Here is a 14,791-nt window from a genome sequence, read left to right as displayed (position 1 = left end):
ATCACATACGATTCAAGGTGGATTCAAAGCAGAAGAAAATTACATAGTCAAGTCGTGATTAATTCATACTAAACTTTCAGATTCTGACCTGAATTTACAGGTCTAGCAAGTAAGGATGCCCTTCTCACCCTAGGCATCTCCTGGTGCTTAAATCACACCAGTAATCTGAGACAGCATTATATCTGGACTAGTATTGTAACACTGTCACAGGCATTTTAAATCTCAGAACTTGCAGTAAATTAAGAAGTCCTTTCAGGCCATCACTTCTTGACCTGTCAGCTTGTTTACTGAACTCAACAGAAGAGATAAAGAATCAGTTCTACTCTCAGTAGTCACCTAATATGCTAACAGAGTTTCTTACTAATTCTTGCCTGAATTTCCTAACTGAGAAATTTGAGACAATTTGGTAAAGATCCTGGGAGAGGCAAACTTCCAGCAGTCTGTTGTAACATGAACAAAAATTAAACTCTTATAAAATGACTTCTGAATTAGATAATCCTCACCCATTCTTACTGTGCTTTACCTTTTGTGCATTGTCTTCTTATGATTAATTTGCCTCAGCTTTTTAGGGGTGTTTTCTAGCAGGCAGCCCTTTTGAATACGATACTTTTCGTATCTGCTGTCCTCGCATCTGCTTATACCAGGTCTGGATAATCCCCTTCTCCATCCTCATGGGCAGGAGGATGGACTTGGATTTGCTGCAACAGAGAGCCATCAGCACCCTGCTGCAGCCATCAGTCCTGCCTGCTTTGGGAAGGTGCACAGTCCTCAATTCCAGTTAAGCTGAGGCTTCTCAGCATCAGTGAATTCACAGGGTCATCTCATCTACTTCACAGTCCTGCTTGGCACACTTCTGCTTTCCTGACTCAGGAAGCAGGCTGCCTGTGCCATAGTGAGAAATATTTCAGTTCTCACCTCATGAGGTGACCGTGGAACATGCATTTAGCTATCTGAAGAAGAAGAGATGGCAATCCACAGAAGAAAGCTGGAGGTCAATTTACATTTCCTTCTTGGCTTGTTCTTGTTGAATGCTTCATTCTGTAACTGGAATGGAGGAAGAAATAAGCCTTTTCTATTTGCATTTCCATTTTCTAAAATCAATATTTTTATCACCTTTTGTGTTGCCTGGGTTATGTCCTGTCTCCTCTATTTATACATGTTGCCAGCTCCATAATAAAGCTAGCACCCCTCAACCCATTTTAAAGCAATGAAGTTACTGCAAGCTGATATGGCTGGAAACAAACATATTTTTATGCATACAGATGTGCTATAAATACATAAGTGCATAAAAGTAATATTTCTGATCTGGAGCAGTTAACTGATCCAGACAGTGGTGTGGCGGCGTGTGCGTGGCACTGGCAGCACAGCTGACAAGGCAGCTCTCCCTCAGCAGGAGGGAGTGCAACCTTAGCTGGCAGCAGCTGTGGGATGGGTTTGGCTGGGACTTGAAACTGTATCCTCAGCTCCCGCTACGGAGAAGAGGCAGGCTCCTCCTTTACCCTAGCACTTCCCCAGGGAGTAAGTTTAGGGTATAATGCAGGCAGGAACATCACCTGGATTAGGGGGCTGGTTTATAATGCCTCATGCTATGAAGAGGTTTGCTGTAACACTAGAGGAGCCCTGCCAGGCACAATCTGGTTTATGGTATGTTTTTGCAGCCCCTTGTAAGCAAACATGCTATTGCTTTGATTTTATACTGATCTTTAGCTAATGTTTCTAACTCATCATGAGAGCACCTAGCACTGAAATTACAGAAATGTTAAGGGAAAAAAAAAAAAACTTCCTGGGCAGCCGCAGCTAGAGCCAGGACTACGTAGATAGGGATACCAGCGCCTGTGTGAAGGCTGTCAAAACAAAACAAAAAATAATATCTGGTGTAATGAGAATTGATTTTCATCCTGTATTTGATTCTGGTCTTTCTAGCTGAATGCAAATAAGCAGTGCTGCTTTAGAACATAATCCGGGCTTTCAGGCTGAGATAACGTGGCACAAACATGAAAAAATTAAAATGTATGCAAGAAAATATGTTATGTTTACATTAGCCAAAACAATGATACTTAGGTTGCACCTTTTACTTAAACATATTGAAGTTAACAAATAGTACCACTATTTTATAAGCAGTGAAAAAATGAAGTATGGAATCTATGACTGGACCAATGTGTCAGCCTGAGAACAACAGCTTTTATCCCACTCAGCCCTCTTGGACTGGCAGCAGCAACAGAAAGGGTTACTGCTTTATCTTCAGCGCCTGCAGCTGAGTTTACAGGAGTGCGAGCAGCTCTAAATATTACAAGGATCCTGTCATTCTGCAGCATTCAAAAGCATTTTGTCTTCATCAGATACAGAGATGCTTTTTAAAAAAAAAAAAAGTGGGGGACTTTCCATCTGAGTGGGACTTGGCAGGTCTGATGAAAGATTGTGAGAAGGCCCATACTGCATTCCAGGTGGTGGGAGCGCAGAAGGAATGCTGTACTAATTCTCCCTCTGGCCAGACTGATGTCCAGAACAGATTTTTCACTGCACACGAAGCAGCAATATTCTACCATGTAACTTTGTCCTGAGGGGATTTTAAACTTTTTTTTTTTCTAATTCAGTTTAGAGTTGAGAGGTAGGTCTGGTCTGTACTGCTACAAAATTTAACCATGCAAGAGCTGGAAATTCTGCTGTAGCGGATGTTCTTACAGTATGAAAAAAATAAGTAGACAAAACCCTGCCATAAAACTGTCTGATGCCACAGTCTTCAAGAAGTTATATTATAACCACCATGAAGTAAAATATTTGAGACTGTAATTAGTTTTGCAGCTATGCAGAACAGAGCTGAAGAGAATGATTAAAGGTCTTGCTTAGGCTTACACTCTGAAATGCTGACTGTGGATTTTTACTCAAGTCACTAAGGCTTCAGTAGCTGCTTTCAGAGCTGTGCTTAGAGAGCAAGCAGAGGAATGGAATGCATCACACCGTTGTGTGACTGAATTCTCAGAGACTTTGGGAACCGGAACCTCTTTCAGATCCAGGCAATTTACCAAAATTTCTAGTCTTGGCAGCTGTTGGTTTTCTGAAAGAAGCTGATTATATGACTACAGCAACAAAGCAACAGTGCAGAGAGAGAATTAAACCTCTCTTAAATTCCAGCTCTGAGTAATAAGCTCATTTTTATGCACTGGCCTCAGGAAGAAAGATTACTTGGGACTACTCTTGCATACCTTCACAGAATTCCCACTATCTAGAACAGTAGGAAGATACAGTTCTCTTGCAGCTATTTTCAGGAGCTAAAACAATGCTACATATGCTCATAAGTCTTCAATACAGAAAGGACAGGACAGTATTACCAGTAAGAACACAGTGACTCGCCCTTAGGCATCCTCGGTGCAAATGCACATATACAAGCACTTACTTTTTTTTCCTTTCACTCATTTTCTTTAGGATGAAAAGAATTATAGTATATCCAAGATTGATGTCAGAGGCATACTCACATGTACCTCACAATAAAAGCCTCTCTCACTCTTCAGCTAGTGCACTCAAATACATTGTACATAACACAGGAATGTTATACTTCAACCCCTTACTTCAGCTCTAAACCATCTCTACTTATTAAAAGCTTTATTTCTTCCACTGTATATATACGTAAACTGAGGGACTTCTTGTTCAGCCACTTCCAGCAGGGAGTTTCCAGTAGTGGTAGGCTATGAACTGCAAGTTAGGGATAATTAGGTTCTTATATTACAATTGTGGGAACATTTAACAGCTTCTAAGCGCTTTGAATTGTGAACTATATAGCACTTGAAGAACCACCCATCACTTACCGAAGACCAGACATACAGAGTCCCAACTTAATGTTTAACAAGTAATTTCAGAAAGATTACACATCTGGAATAAAACTTTAAGCAAATTAAGAATTCAGGTCTTTTAATATGTCACTTGTTTTATTTTACTTTTTTTAATGTATCTTAGGTGTATTTTATTACATGCAGAGCTAACATCTATAGGTGCATTTCAGTTTGTGTTTTTTGAGTCCTCAGTACTGTGTTTGATTGTGTCAGGGAAAGAACTTTCAGAACAGATTTATGTTGCTAAATGTTACTTTGTAGAAGGTAAATGAGTTCCAGTTCAAGATTAAATGGGCTTAGTTCAAAGGCTAATAAAGATGGTGATACAAACTGTACAAATATATACTATCCCACAGAGCAATTGCAGTTCCACGTGTATGATGCAGAAGTGCTTTACAGACTTACAGTCTAAAATAGGACTGCAATATTCTATGGGTATTCTATCTTCATAAGGCTGCAGGCAGTAGATTGCTAAAAATAAAGGAGATAAGAATGATGTAATATGCAATTACTTAGGAAGCAAATATGTTGCTTTTATATGACTCAGTGGTCTAAATTAGGTCAACGATGAGCGTGATAGTGAATATATATTTAAATAAATATATTCAGTTTAAGATTTATCAAACAAGATCCCAACAATAATGAGAAGGTGAGGGAGCAGAGAATGGATTTTTTTCAGGAATTCCTGATCATTCCTGCAAAGATGGAAATGGTAAAGTGCTCAAAGTAGAAAAAAGCGTTTCTGTATGAAGACCAGTTCATCTGCAACGGCTGCTCTGAAAGTAATGCTTCCTATTTTATTGTGCTGGCACATTATGTCAGAGGTGGATGTTCGTGGTACGGCAGTGGACGTTGAACCTTCCCAACAATATTGCATTCCATGTTGTTGCTGTGTGACAGATGGCAGCAGAGGGGCAGTCGGACAGAATGATGTCTGACATGGAATGCGTATGAAGCAAAGGTGTGTCACTGAATTCCTCCATGCAGAAAAAATGGCACCCACTGACATTCACTGCATTTGCTGAATGTTTATGAGGACCAAACAGTGGGTGTGAGCACAGTGCAGCAGTGGCAACAGTGACAGTGGGTTATCTCTGGTGCCGGTTTGTACAAGCGCGTCATGCAGGCTCTTGTTTGTTGGCAAGGATGCATAGCTAGTGATGGTGATTATGTTATGAAATAGCATTTTGTAGCTGAGAATTTGCTCTATCAAACAGTGTTATTGTGCTTTCTGCATCTGTTATAGTTTCCATGGAAACAAATAGGAGGCATTATTTTCAGAGCAGCCTACATACATCCAGTAACATCAATTTATTTTCTTTGGTGGTGTTGTTATATGAAGATGAAAAAAAGTATTCATGTTGTTGCCCATCTAGAACAATATTTACAGGTGTCTATTTTTAAATATTTTCAGTGCTATTTTTATATCTTTAGAATAAAGATAGAATAATTGCTGTAATTTTATGATAACAACTGCTACTTGATTTTAAGACAATATAAAGCGCTTGATATCTTAAAAAATCGCTTGCCTATTCTTTAGATTTATAAATTGAAGATTCTTTTCTGAGTCAAGACGTAACCAATGCACATAGGTGAATTGTCTCACTAATTATAATGCTTATGTAAGAATAGACGTACTGTATTTATCTTGATTTAAGATTGGAAGAACCCAGGTGAGCTTTCTCACTGTTCCCATGCTGTAACAATACAAAGAAAATGGCCTGGGATCTAATTTTCCCTCCTTATTGAATTGTGGTCATGACAACCATCTGAACAAGGATAAACTTTACAGTATTGACTTGTTCTAGGGTATCATGTCGGTGTTATGCTGTGTGATACAGTGAGGTAATGGAAAATAATACTGTACAGCAGTTGGTGCTCTTATCCTTATATACTGCTTATACCTTTTTGTGTGTTTGTTTTCTTTTGTTTCCTTGATATTTATGTGGCCGTTGTGGCAAGGAAAGTATATAAACACCAGCTTTGAAAAAATAAGTTAATATTCAAGAGAAGGGCCATTTACTTAGGGAAATGCCACTGCTTTTGACTCTTCAAATGTATCCAGCTTTACGCAGTACATTTATGTCTCAAATATAAGATTTATTTATTTTTCTCTGCTGTGCTATCAAGCAGAGAAAGCCCTTGCTTTTGCTTGACTTTATGGCAAGAGCTTGCCTAAGAATACGTGGATAAAAAATAAACAAAGGTAAAGTCAGTGCCAGGTCATTATTTCTGAGCTCCTTTCTGCAATAGAGCTGTTTGCGAAATGAGAAGGTATAAAACTGAACATACCTATTAAACAGCATCTGATAGGTTATCAAAATCTGTTGGTTTTTTTCCCCCTGAAATTTCTACACAAGGAAGGCCTTACTAACATCAGATGGAAAGTAATTTAATTTGGCTTTGCCTGCTCTGTGGCAAAAACTACATACGTATTATGTCTCAAATTGAAAACACAACCGTGGCGACTGTATGTTCAAGTGCTTTGGAAATATTATGAGAAGACAAAAAAGAAAGGAGGGCAGGAGAGTTCCTTCTGAAGTCATGACATACAGTCTTTCCATATGTTAACAGAAGAAGTAACTGCTTGTTTCACTGCTAGTGCCAAATAGAAAGCAGATGAAGGTGCTTTCTCCAAATTGGGCTAACTGTACGTGTCTCATAGTATAGTGATGGGGATCATGTAAGGAGCATCTAAACTCGTTTGCTTACTATTGCTGCTGATTTCTTTGCTCCACATATACCAGTGATAACAAGGATCCTCCTGCTGCTGCAAATTTAGGCTTGCTGATTTGAGCATTTTAACTTGAAATCCGTTTGTAAAGGTTCATTTGCCCATTTCTGGTGAGATTTCCAGTCCTGTAATCATCTAGTCGGCCTGGGCAAGGGAACAACGACAGTGACCCTTCAGCACAAATCTCTCCTCCTGGTTTATTGGCAGCTGAACTTTGCCACCTGTGTGGAGGTGCACCCTGCCCTCAGAGGGAGCAGGCGGCTGGGGGCTGCACAGTCCTTGCTCTAGAAAAGCGCTTCCTCTCTGAAGGAGGTTCTGTGACTCACTGAGCCGGTTAGAAAAGGATGTTCTAATATGAGTTACTGAACTGCAGCAGGAGGTGGTGGTGATGTGTATGTGTGAGGTGTATGGCTTGGAGCTGACCTTAAAGGAAAGATGGAGAGTTTTAAATGGCTTCATTTGGGGTTGGGCTATGAGCTCACATGGTACTCCTTGGATATAATGGGAGAAAATTATTTTGTAGAATCTAGGTTGTGGGAAAATATTGATGCATTCTGCTGTGTGCAGTGAGAAAACTAGTGGTAACAGGCTTTGGGAGCAATATTCTGGTCTTGCTAGCACAATTCCTGTAACAGCACACTAATCAGACCCTAATTATTCTTCTGTAATACAGGAATTCCTGGTTTCTTTTAGTGCCGCTCTCAGATAAAGATAATGCTACGGCAGCAGCAACTCCTGGCTTTGCAGCAAGAGCTGCTTTATGGTGGGATGGGGCCACGCAGCTCTGCAGCTATGTGGGAGTTAAGCATGTTGGTTTTGGGAACTATTCTACAGAGAAAGGGTAGAGCTGGCATGTGCATGTTTGGTCAGGAACTTGCGCGTGCGATGGTGATGCTGCTGCCGAAACAGTGTAAATTAGCAAGGAGGGATTCAGCTTTGAGAAGTTTTTATTGGAATCATTTCAGAGCTGCAGCAGGATGAGGCTGCTTCAGCCCCCCCAGAACGGTGTGAGTTGGCCATGCGTGATGGCAGCTGTTGTTGCTGCCTAGGAAGCTGACTGTTTAACTTCTGCTAAGCACTGCGTCTGACACGTCTGTTGTGATTACAAACTACATCTTTGCAAGCAGGCTCTTCTCACACTGAGTGCCGTTTATTTTCTTCTGACCTCTGCCTTCGGCACCAGCGGTGCCCAACTGCTGCTTGGACGCATGGGCCTTCCCTGTCGTGCAGCTCTGACTTAGGGACGAGGGGAGAGCTGCTCACTGGAATTCCTGTTTAGAACACGTGCGGACCGTGGGTGCGCAGAGCACGAGCACCGGCTCACCGTTGCACACCTGGTGCCGGCCGAACGCCTCAGCGAAGGCTGTCCTAGCGCCCCAGCCTGCGGAACGCGAGCTGCTCACGGCGCGTTACACCCGGCCGTGCCGGCTGTAGGAACGGGAGCTGCAGTTGGGCTCCTCTCCCAAAATGGCAGCGCGCCGCGGAGGAGCTGTGCCCAGCGCCGTGCCTCGGTGCCAAGAGCAGGCCGGCGCCGAGCCTGACCGAGGCCGCACGCGCCGAGGCTGACCGAGGCCGCACGCGCCTCGCGCCGCCCAGACCCGCCGCCGGGCTGCGCTCGGCTCCTGCCCCGCGTGGGCCATTCCCCACACACCCGAACACCGCGGCGAGGGAACCCGAGGTCCGCACCACCCGGCCCGAACCGCCGCCCTCAGCGGCTGGGGAACAATAGGCGGCCGAAGCAGCGCGAGCCCCGGCACCGCCGCAACGAGGCCCGGCTGCGGGCAGGGATACCGCTCGGAACGCGATCCCAAAATAGTCCCTCTTTGTTCACCGACGGAGAAGGGTCGATGCCACCTGTGTCCTTCCGCCGCGGCACCATCCCCCCGCCCCCAGGCCGCGGAGCTGCCTGTCGGCGCAGGCGGGGCCCGCCGGGGCGGGGCCGCGGCTCTTTGTACTCCCACAATGCACCAGCTTCTCCTCCGCGGGAAACAAAAATGGCGAGGGGCTGCGCCGGAGCCCGGCTGGCCGTGAGGCGGGTCTGACCCCTCCCCCGCCACCCTTCCTCTAGCGCGCCGCGGACTCTGCGCTCGGAGGGGCTCGCCGCGCACCGAGGGCCCGGCCGCAGCGCGGCGCCGGGGGGAGGCTCCCGAGCTCGCCATTTCCCTGCATGAGGCGGTTGGCACCACTGGAGAGACCGAATGAGGTGAGGGGTGGGGGGGCGGGGAAGGACGGACGGAAGGAAGGGAGGGAGGGGCGGCGGCGGCGGCGGCGGCGGCGGAGGCGGCTGCGTGGGGGGGGCGGGGGCGCGGGCGCGTCCTGCGGCTCGGGCCGCCGGTACCGCATCGCGCTCCTCGGCCCCGCTCCGCTGCCCGTAGGGCGTGGGGTCCGCTCTGGGCCTCGGCTGGGGGGCTCGCGGTGGGGCCGCTCCGTCAGCGACACAAAGGGAGTGGCGCTGCGACGGCCTGGGGGGCTGCGGCGGGGGATGCCGTCCCGCGCTGGCTGCGGTTCGCCCTCAGTTGCGGGTTTTGTCCGAAAAGGCGATGGCCGCTCGGGTGTGCGGAGTGCACAAAGCGCCGCCGGCTTCGCTCTTCGCTTGGTTTCTTTCAGTGCCTCACCTCTCGGTCTGTCAGAGCGGAGCCATTTGATCGTGTTTAGAAGCTCGCATTTCTAGTTCGTTTAAATACAGTGACTACGGCCGCCTGAAAGGATGCGCTGTAGCGCGTTCGCTCTCCTTTTCTTCGGGAATTGCGTAGGAAGAATGAGTTGGTACCTCCGGTACTTGAAGGGCACAGCGTGGTGCCGCGGCGGTGCTGTGCCCGGGGGCACCGGTGCGTAGGTACCGGGCAGCGCCGCGCTCCCACACTGCGACGCCTCTCGCTGGGCCTGCAGAGCTGTGGAAGGCCGTACGCAGTGATGGGCAGCTGCACGGCTCTCTTCTGGCTTACAGCGGAAAGGAAGGTGATCCGTGTTGTGCTAAAGCTGTCAGGAGCTTGAAATAAAGGGATAGTTTACCTCGTTTTTGTTGTTTATAATCAGGTTGCTGAAAGCAAACATTCCGGTGTTCGTTCTGAGAGCTCAAGTTACAAAAAACCCGGGAGTGTTTGAGGTTAAAAGAAGGGAGAAAAAAAGCTTAGTTGAGGAGTATTAGGATCCAGGTTAATATGTTTATGCCTTGTTAATTTAAAGTGAGAAGAGAATAAGGGGACACAAAAATAGAAAATACGAATGTGTGTAATAAAGTACTGAAAAGAGGGGGTGTCTGCAAAGAGCAGTAGTGCGATGTGGCTTTGTACTGAGACCATTACATAGCTGTGTTTTCTGCTGTTAACTCTTACCCCATCAGATATGGGAAAGAACTTGTTGACAATCCACAGAGCTGCTCTGGGTTGTCTTCCCGTGGCTGGTTACTGGTTGTTGAGGGGTGCGTGTATGCATGTGTATGTATACATAAATACACAGTAGTTGAAGATGATGTCAAGACTTGGGTTGGAGATGTTTGTCCTTCACTGTGGTAGGAGATGAGGTGAAGTGTACGAGAAAGCAGCCATAACAAGTATGGTTGCAGTTCCTTTACCGGTGATGTCTGGGCATGTGTATTCCATGGAGATAAATGTCAATTAAGATAGTACTAGAGGCACCTAAAGTTGCTTTAAAGCACATTTTGCACAACAAAATGAGGAGTAGAGGAGAAAGCTTTGTTGGAAGAAATAAGAGTAACTGAAAGCCAGTAGAAATCTTTACTTAATTTGGGAATTGACATTTACTCTCTGTGCAACTGATCTCTGAGCTTACTGCAGAAATGATTCTGCCTCCTTTGCAGACCTTCTTTGCAGGAAATGGAGGGGAAGTGTGTCTTTGAGTAAAGCACACCAGGGGAACTATGAAACCATGGGTAGTGCTGGAGGGTCCTTGGGCGGAGTAATACCTGTTACTGGAAGTACCAGAACTTCTTTAATTTATGCTTTAAACAATCTACACTTCAGGTTGATGGTCTGTTCCTAGGAGGTAGAATCTATTATGACACGAAGAGGCTTCATTTGCTCTGAGGTACAGATAAAAAGAGCACAATAACAGTCTTTGATAGAGAAAATTCTCAGCTACAAAACGCTGTTTTTCAGTGTAGTCATCACCAGAAGCTGTGCGTTTTCACCAGCAGTGAGCAAAAGCCTGCATGCTGCACTCATACAAACCTGCACCAGCAGAGGTGACCAGTGACCACTGTTGCCTCTGCTGAAACAGAGCACCCACTGCCTCACTGTGCTCACAGCCACTGTTTGGTCCCCAGAAATGCTCAGCAAGTCGCGACGAATATTAGAGGGTTCAATTTTTTTCTTCATGGAGGAATTCAGTGACACACCTTTGCTTCATATGCACTTCCATATCAGACACCATTTTGTCAGACTGCCCCTTTGCTGCCATCTGTTGCACAGCAACAACATGTAATGGAATATTGGTTGAAAGGTTCAACCTCTACTGCTGTACCCCCAGCATCTGCCTCTGATGTTGCGGGCCATCATGATAAGATAGGAGGCACTACTTTTGGAATGGCCCTCATAATACTTCAGTCTTTGTTTTAATTTCATTTATTTTTAATTTACTTTCATGTAGTGCTCATAAAAGTCACAGTTCTTGTTTAAAAAAAAAAAAAAACTTTTAGGAAAGAAATTTATCTTCATGAGTTTTGATCACTTCTGATTATTTTTTTTCCTTTCCAGCACAAGTCAGTGCACTGACTGTAATCTTAACTGCCGGTGCAAGTGCTCATCCCATGCTCCTTTAGCTGTGTTGCTGGGCATGCTGTGTTTGGATACTGCAGAAAACCAAAAGACAGCTGTTGTAATCAAGGGGATGCTGAGTGAATATTTAAGGAAGGTTCTCAATACCATTGTTCGCTCCTTAACATTACCTTCTGCCTCTTTCTGTGTATAAACTTGTGATCCATCCCAAAGTGCTACCCTGCCCTATTTCCCTACATACTTCAGTATGTAGGGAAATATGTTCTATAATGATCTTTTGAAGACTAATCCTTTGGCCTTGCATGTCAGATAGAATTAAAACACTTCCAGTTATTTCTTGAGGGTGGGCTTGAGCAAATAAAACCCAAATCACAAATGATTGTATAGCTAGGTAGCCACCAGGATAAGCGTGTTTTTCCTTTTTGTGGTATAAATCAATCCTGTTACAGAGGGTCATATGATCAGGAAATAGAGGTCATAAGGGATCTCAGGAGGTCCTAGTTCTACTCGATGCATCTTCAGCCGCCACACCAGGGTATGCCACAGATGTGATCCAGTCAGCCTTTGAAAGCCTGCAGTGATGGGGGCACCCAGCACCTTGGGCCCTGTTCTACCACCAGACTGTCCTCATGGGAGAAAAAAACACCTACTCCTGTATCCATCAGAATCTATTTGTTCAACTTCCTGCCATGCAGTACTGTGAAGCGGCTGGTCCCATCCTGATAATCCTCTCATAGGCTGTTGCTAGGTCTCCCTAAAGCTATTCCATGTCTGCTCTGAACAAGCCCAGTTCCCTCAGCTTCCTCTCACAGGACAGGTACTCCAGTGTTTTTCTTGCGCTGGGAGACCCACGACACAATACACTACGCACTGTCTGGTGAGTTTGGAGTAGAAGGGAACTATCCTTCCCTTCAGTCTTCCGGCCCAACTTCTTTCTAATGCACAATGGATTCATGAACCTAACTGCTAATCAGCTGGATGAGTTGCTGGTTCTTAGTTCTTATTACTGCTTTAAAAAAAAGTACCATGTCTATCAGGTAATGTGATATACTTTTGAAACCGCAGAACTACTAAAAAAAAAAACCCAATAACAAATAAAACCCCAACAAACTAACAAAAAAATGTTCTGTGATTAGTGTGCAGTTTTCTCAAGTGTCTAACCAGACAGAACAACACAGGCCAAAATGTAAGTCTCTTTCCAGTGATTTAAAAGAAAACAAACACAATCCTATTGGGGTAGTAATGTGTTGAATGAAAATAACTTACTATCATGACAGATGTATTATGATAGACCTGAATAATGGTGAGAAGTTAGCGAGATGAGAAATTGTAACGTGTTTACAAGGAGCAGCTTGTACAGAAAGTGACTGCCCTGAAGTCTTTGATAGTCATTGATTAGTCTTGCTGCCTTAAACAATATTTAACCCTCTATCTGTGATTGGATCTGTTAAGTGTTGCTTACTTGAGTGGCATTTGAATTGGCTTTTGCTGCACAGGTTTAAATAAATGTGTGAACTTGACTCATACAAATCCATGAGACCAGACAGGCTGCTTTCAGGAGCGCTGCGATAACTGTGTAATGTTCCTGTGAGACTGCTCTTTATCATCTTAGGCTGTGGAGAACAGGGGTAATCAGTGATGACTGGAGAATGGCAAATGTTCAATCTGTTTTTAGAACGGGCTGAAAGGTCAAGCTGGGGAACTGCGGCTGGTTAGGCTCCTGTTGGTCAGCGGAGCAGGGCCCTGGGAGGGCGTGTGGCCGCCGTCACTGGAGGCCTTCAGGGCTGGCTGGGTAAACCTGCAGCAACCTGGCCTGGTGGCTGAACTGAGCAGAATGAGAGACCTCTGAGATCCTTTACAACCCAAATTATTCCATTACCTACAACATCTGCAAAAACTGAAAAAAAAATTTTAGAATATATTTCTTCTCCTTAACCTTTACTGTTTGTCCAGGTTGAGTGATGCCTGGGTTAGCTGATGATGTGGCTTAGGCTTTTCATTGTGCCAGAATATGAAATAGCATGAAGATGGGGAGCTCGTGTGTATCTTGTAGACGTTCTGTGTCACTGCAGTTTGAAGTGGCATGAAGTAGTGTAAAAGCATAGGCTATATCTGGACTTACACTGGATCTTCTGCTTAAAAAAATTAATGGCAACTTTCTAATATAATAGACTATTCCTCTATAATTGTAAGAGTGACTTCGGCAATAAATTTACCATTATGACAAAAAAGTGATGACAAGTGAGCTTGTTGGGTTTTTGAATCAAACTGGTCCTAAGTTTGGGCTTGGGTCAGTCAGTGGGAAGTGTCCTGCTTAGTGTGTCATCCCTCTTGGCCCAGCGGGATCACTTTGTATGGGGAAGGGGTATTGCTGGCATGGTGAAAGGATATTGTTCAGCATGAAGTCTGATAAATGGGAGAGATGATGCAAGGAAGGGGAGAAGAAATGGGGCTGGGATCCAGTATTTCTAGCTGCGAAGAGTGTGCTGGATCCCAGTATCAGGTTAGCAGCTGCAGTGGGAGCATGGCTTTGGACTTGGTTATACAGCGCTGGTGCTGGGTAAACAAGTCTGCAGCTCCCAGAACAGCTTGGTTCCCCTTTTCTGCCGCCCTCTGGCTGTGAGCTCCTGCTGCTTGCTTGGTGTTGGCTTGTCTTGTCACCCGGCCTCTCTGTGAAGTGCTTTGACCTGTTTAAAATAACAGAAAACGAATCCTTATTAAGGGAAAGAAAACTGGATAGAAAGCTTGGAGAAGTCAGCCTGTCATTCCAGAGCTGGTGGGAGGGAGCATGAAGTGCCCTCAGCTCTGTGTTCTGTCTTTGTTGGGCTCTCCCCTCCTTCCTCCACTTCTGTTCCCTATGACATGCTGACAGTACTGTGCTGTGAAGAGCAGAACAGGCTGCTGGCATTTTACAACCCTTGTTTGTGGTTCAGAGTGTTTTGTTTTTTTTTTTCTTGTTAAGTTTAATAGAATTATACTTATTCTGTTAAAAGTTACAGGTAAATTGAAACTGAAGGGGTGAAACTACTTCTGACCAGAACAAAATGCTTACCTCTGGTTATTGTAAGTTCATTCTCTAGATCTTCTGTGTGACACCCTGTTTGCTAGCTTCAAGATAGCTTTAGGATCTACATGAGTTGTCTCAGTAGTATGTAGTGTATGCATGTATAAAAATAAATTATAAAATTTCTCATTTCTAAACCGAATTCCTTTCTTCTGAACCTGCTGGGCTCTCCGGGCTCGGTTGTGCTTCGGTGTGATTTGTATTTATTGGTAATGAACAAACAATCTCCAGGTCCTTGTTTTGAGTTCTCAGCGGATGAAAATGATCTCTTAATTTTTAGTTGTTAACACTTAAAATTGGCTTCCGATGTCTACCTGTGCTTGTAGGGTAGCTATCATCTGCGGCTGGTAGAATATTTGTGAATTGCACAATTCCTCATGGAAGAGGGCTTGGAATGGCTGACTGCTGATGAAGTGCTCTGTAGTTCAGT

General features: G+C 44.7%; 2 protein-coding genes across 3 annotated transcripts in view; one reads left to right on the top strand and one right to left on the bottom strand.

Annotated features, from left to right (window-relative positions):
• MTF2 (metal response element binding transcription factor 2) overlaps nt 1-14,791 on the top strand; it is a 44,222-nt gene that overhangs the window by 7,856 nt on the left and 21,575 nt on the right. Inside the window, exon 1 of one of the 2 annotated variants that reach the window (XM_021404795.1) lies at nt 8,626-8,764. The exons of the other annotated variant lie outside the window; for it this stretch is intronic. Coding sequence (XP_021260470.1) covers nt 8,760-8,764 — 5 coding nt within the window. The 5' untranslated portion in view covers nt 8,626-8,759. Of the gene's footprint in view, nt 1-8,625; nt 8,765-14,791 lie in introns of those variants that run through there. 2 annotated transcript variants of the gene reach the window in all.
• LOC110402565 lies at nt 4,804-8,720 on the bottom strand. The gene is made up of 2 exons (XM_021404811.1): nt 8,213-8,720; nt 4,804-7,832 (listed from the first exon to the last, which is right to left on the bottom strand). Exons 1-2 carry the CDS (start codon nt 8,718-8,720, stop codon nt 7,696-7,698), a joined length of 645 nt encoding a protein of 214 aa, XP_021260486.1. The 3' UTR covers nt 4,804-7,695.

The sequence above is a fragment of the Numida meleagris genome, chromosome 7 (genome assembly GCF_002078875.1).
Source record: "Numida meleagris isolate 19003 breed g44 Domestic line chromosome 7, NumMel1.0, whole genome shotgun sequence".
Taxonomy (NCBI): Eukaryota; Metazoa; Chordata; class Aves; order Galliformes; family Numididae; genus Numida; species Numida meleagris.
Note: the sequence above shows the minus strand (reverse complement) of the source record. Positions and strands in the feature narration are given on the sequence as shown.

What these genes read in the sequence shown, in the direction of transcription:
- LOC110402565 (XM_021404811.1), bottom strand. Translation starts at nt 8,720, where the DNA reads ATGGCGAGCTCGGGAGCCTCCCCCCGGCGCCGCGCTGCGGCCGGGCCC. An exon ending in TCCCTCGCCGCGGTGTTCGG is followed by an intron (nt 7,833 to 8,212) that starts GTGTGTGGGGAA and finishes TGTTCTAAACAG; the next exon opens with GAATTCCAGTGAGCAGCTCT.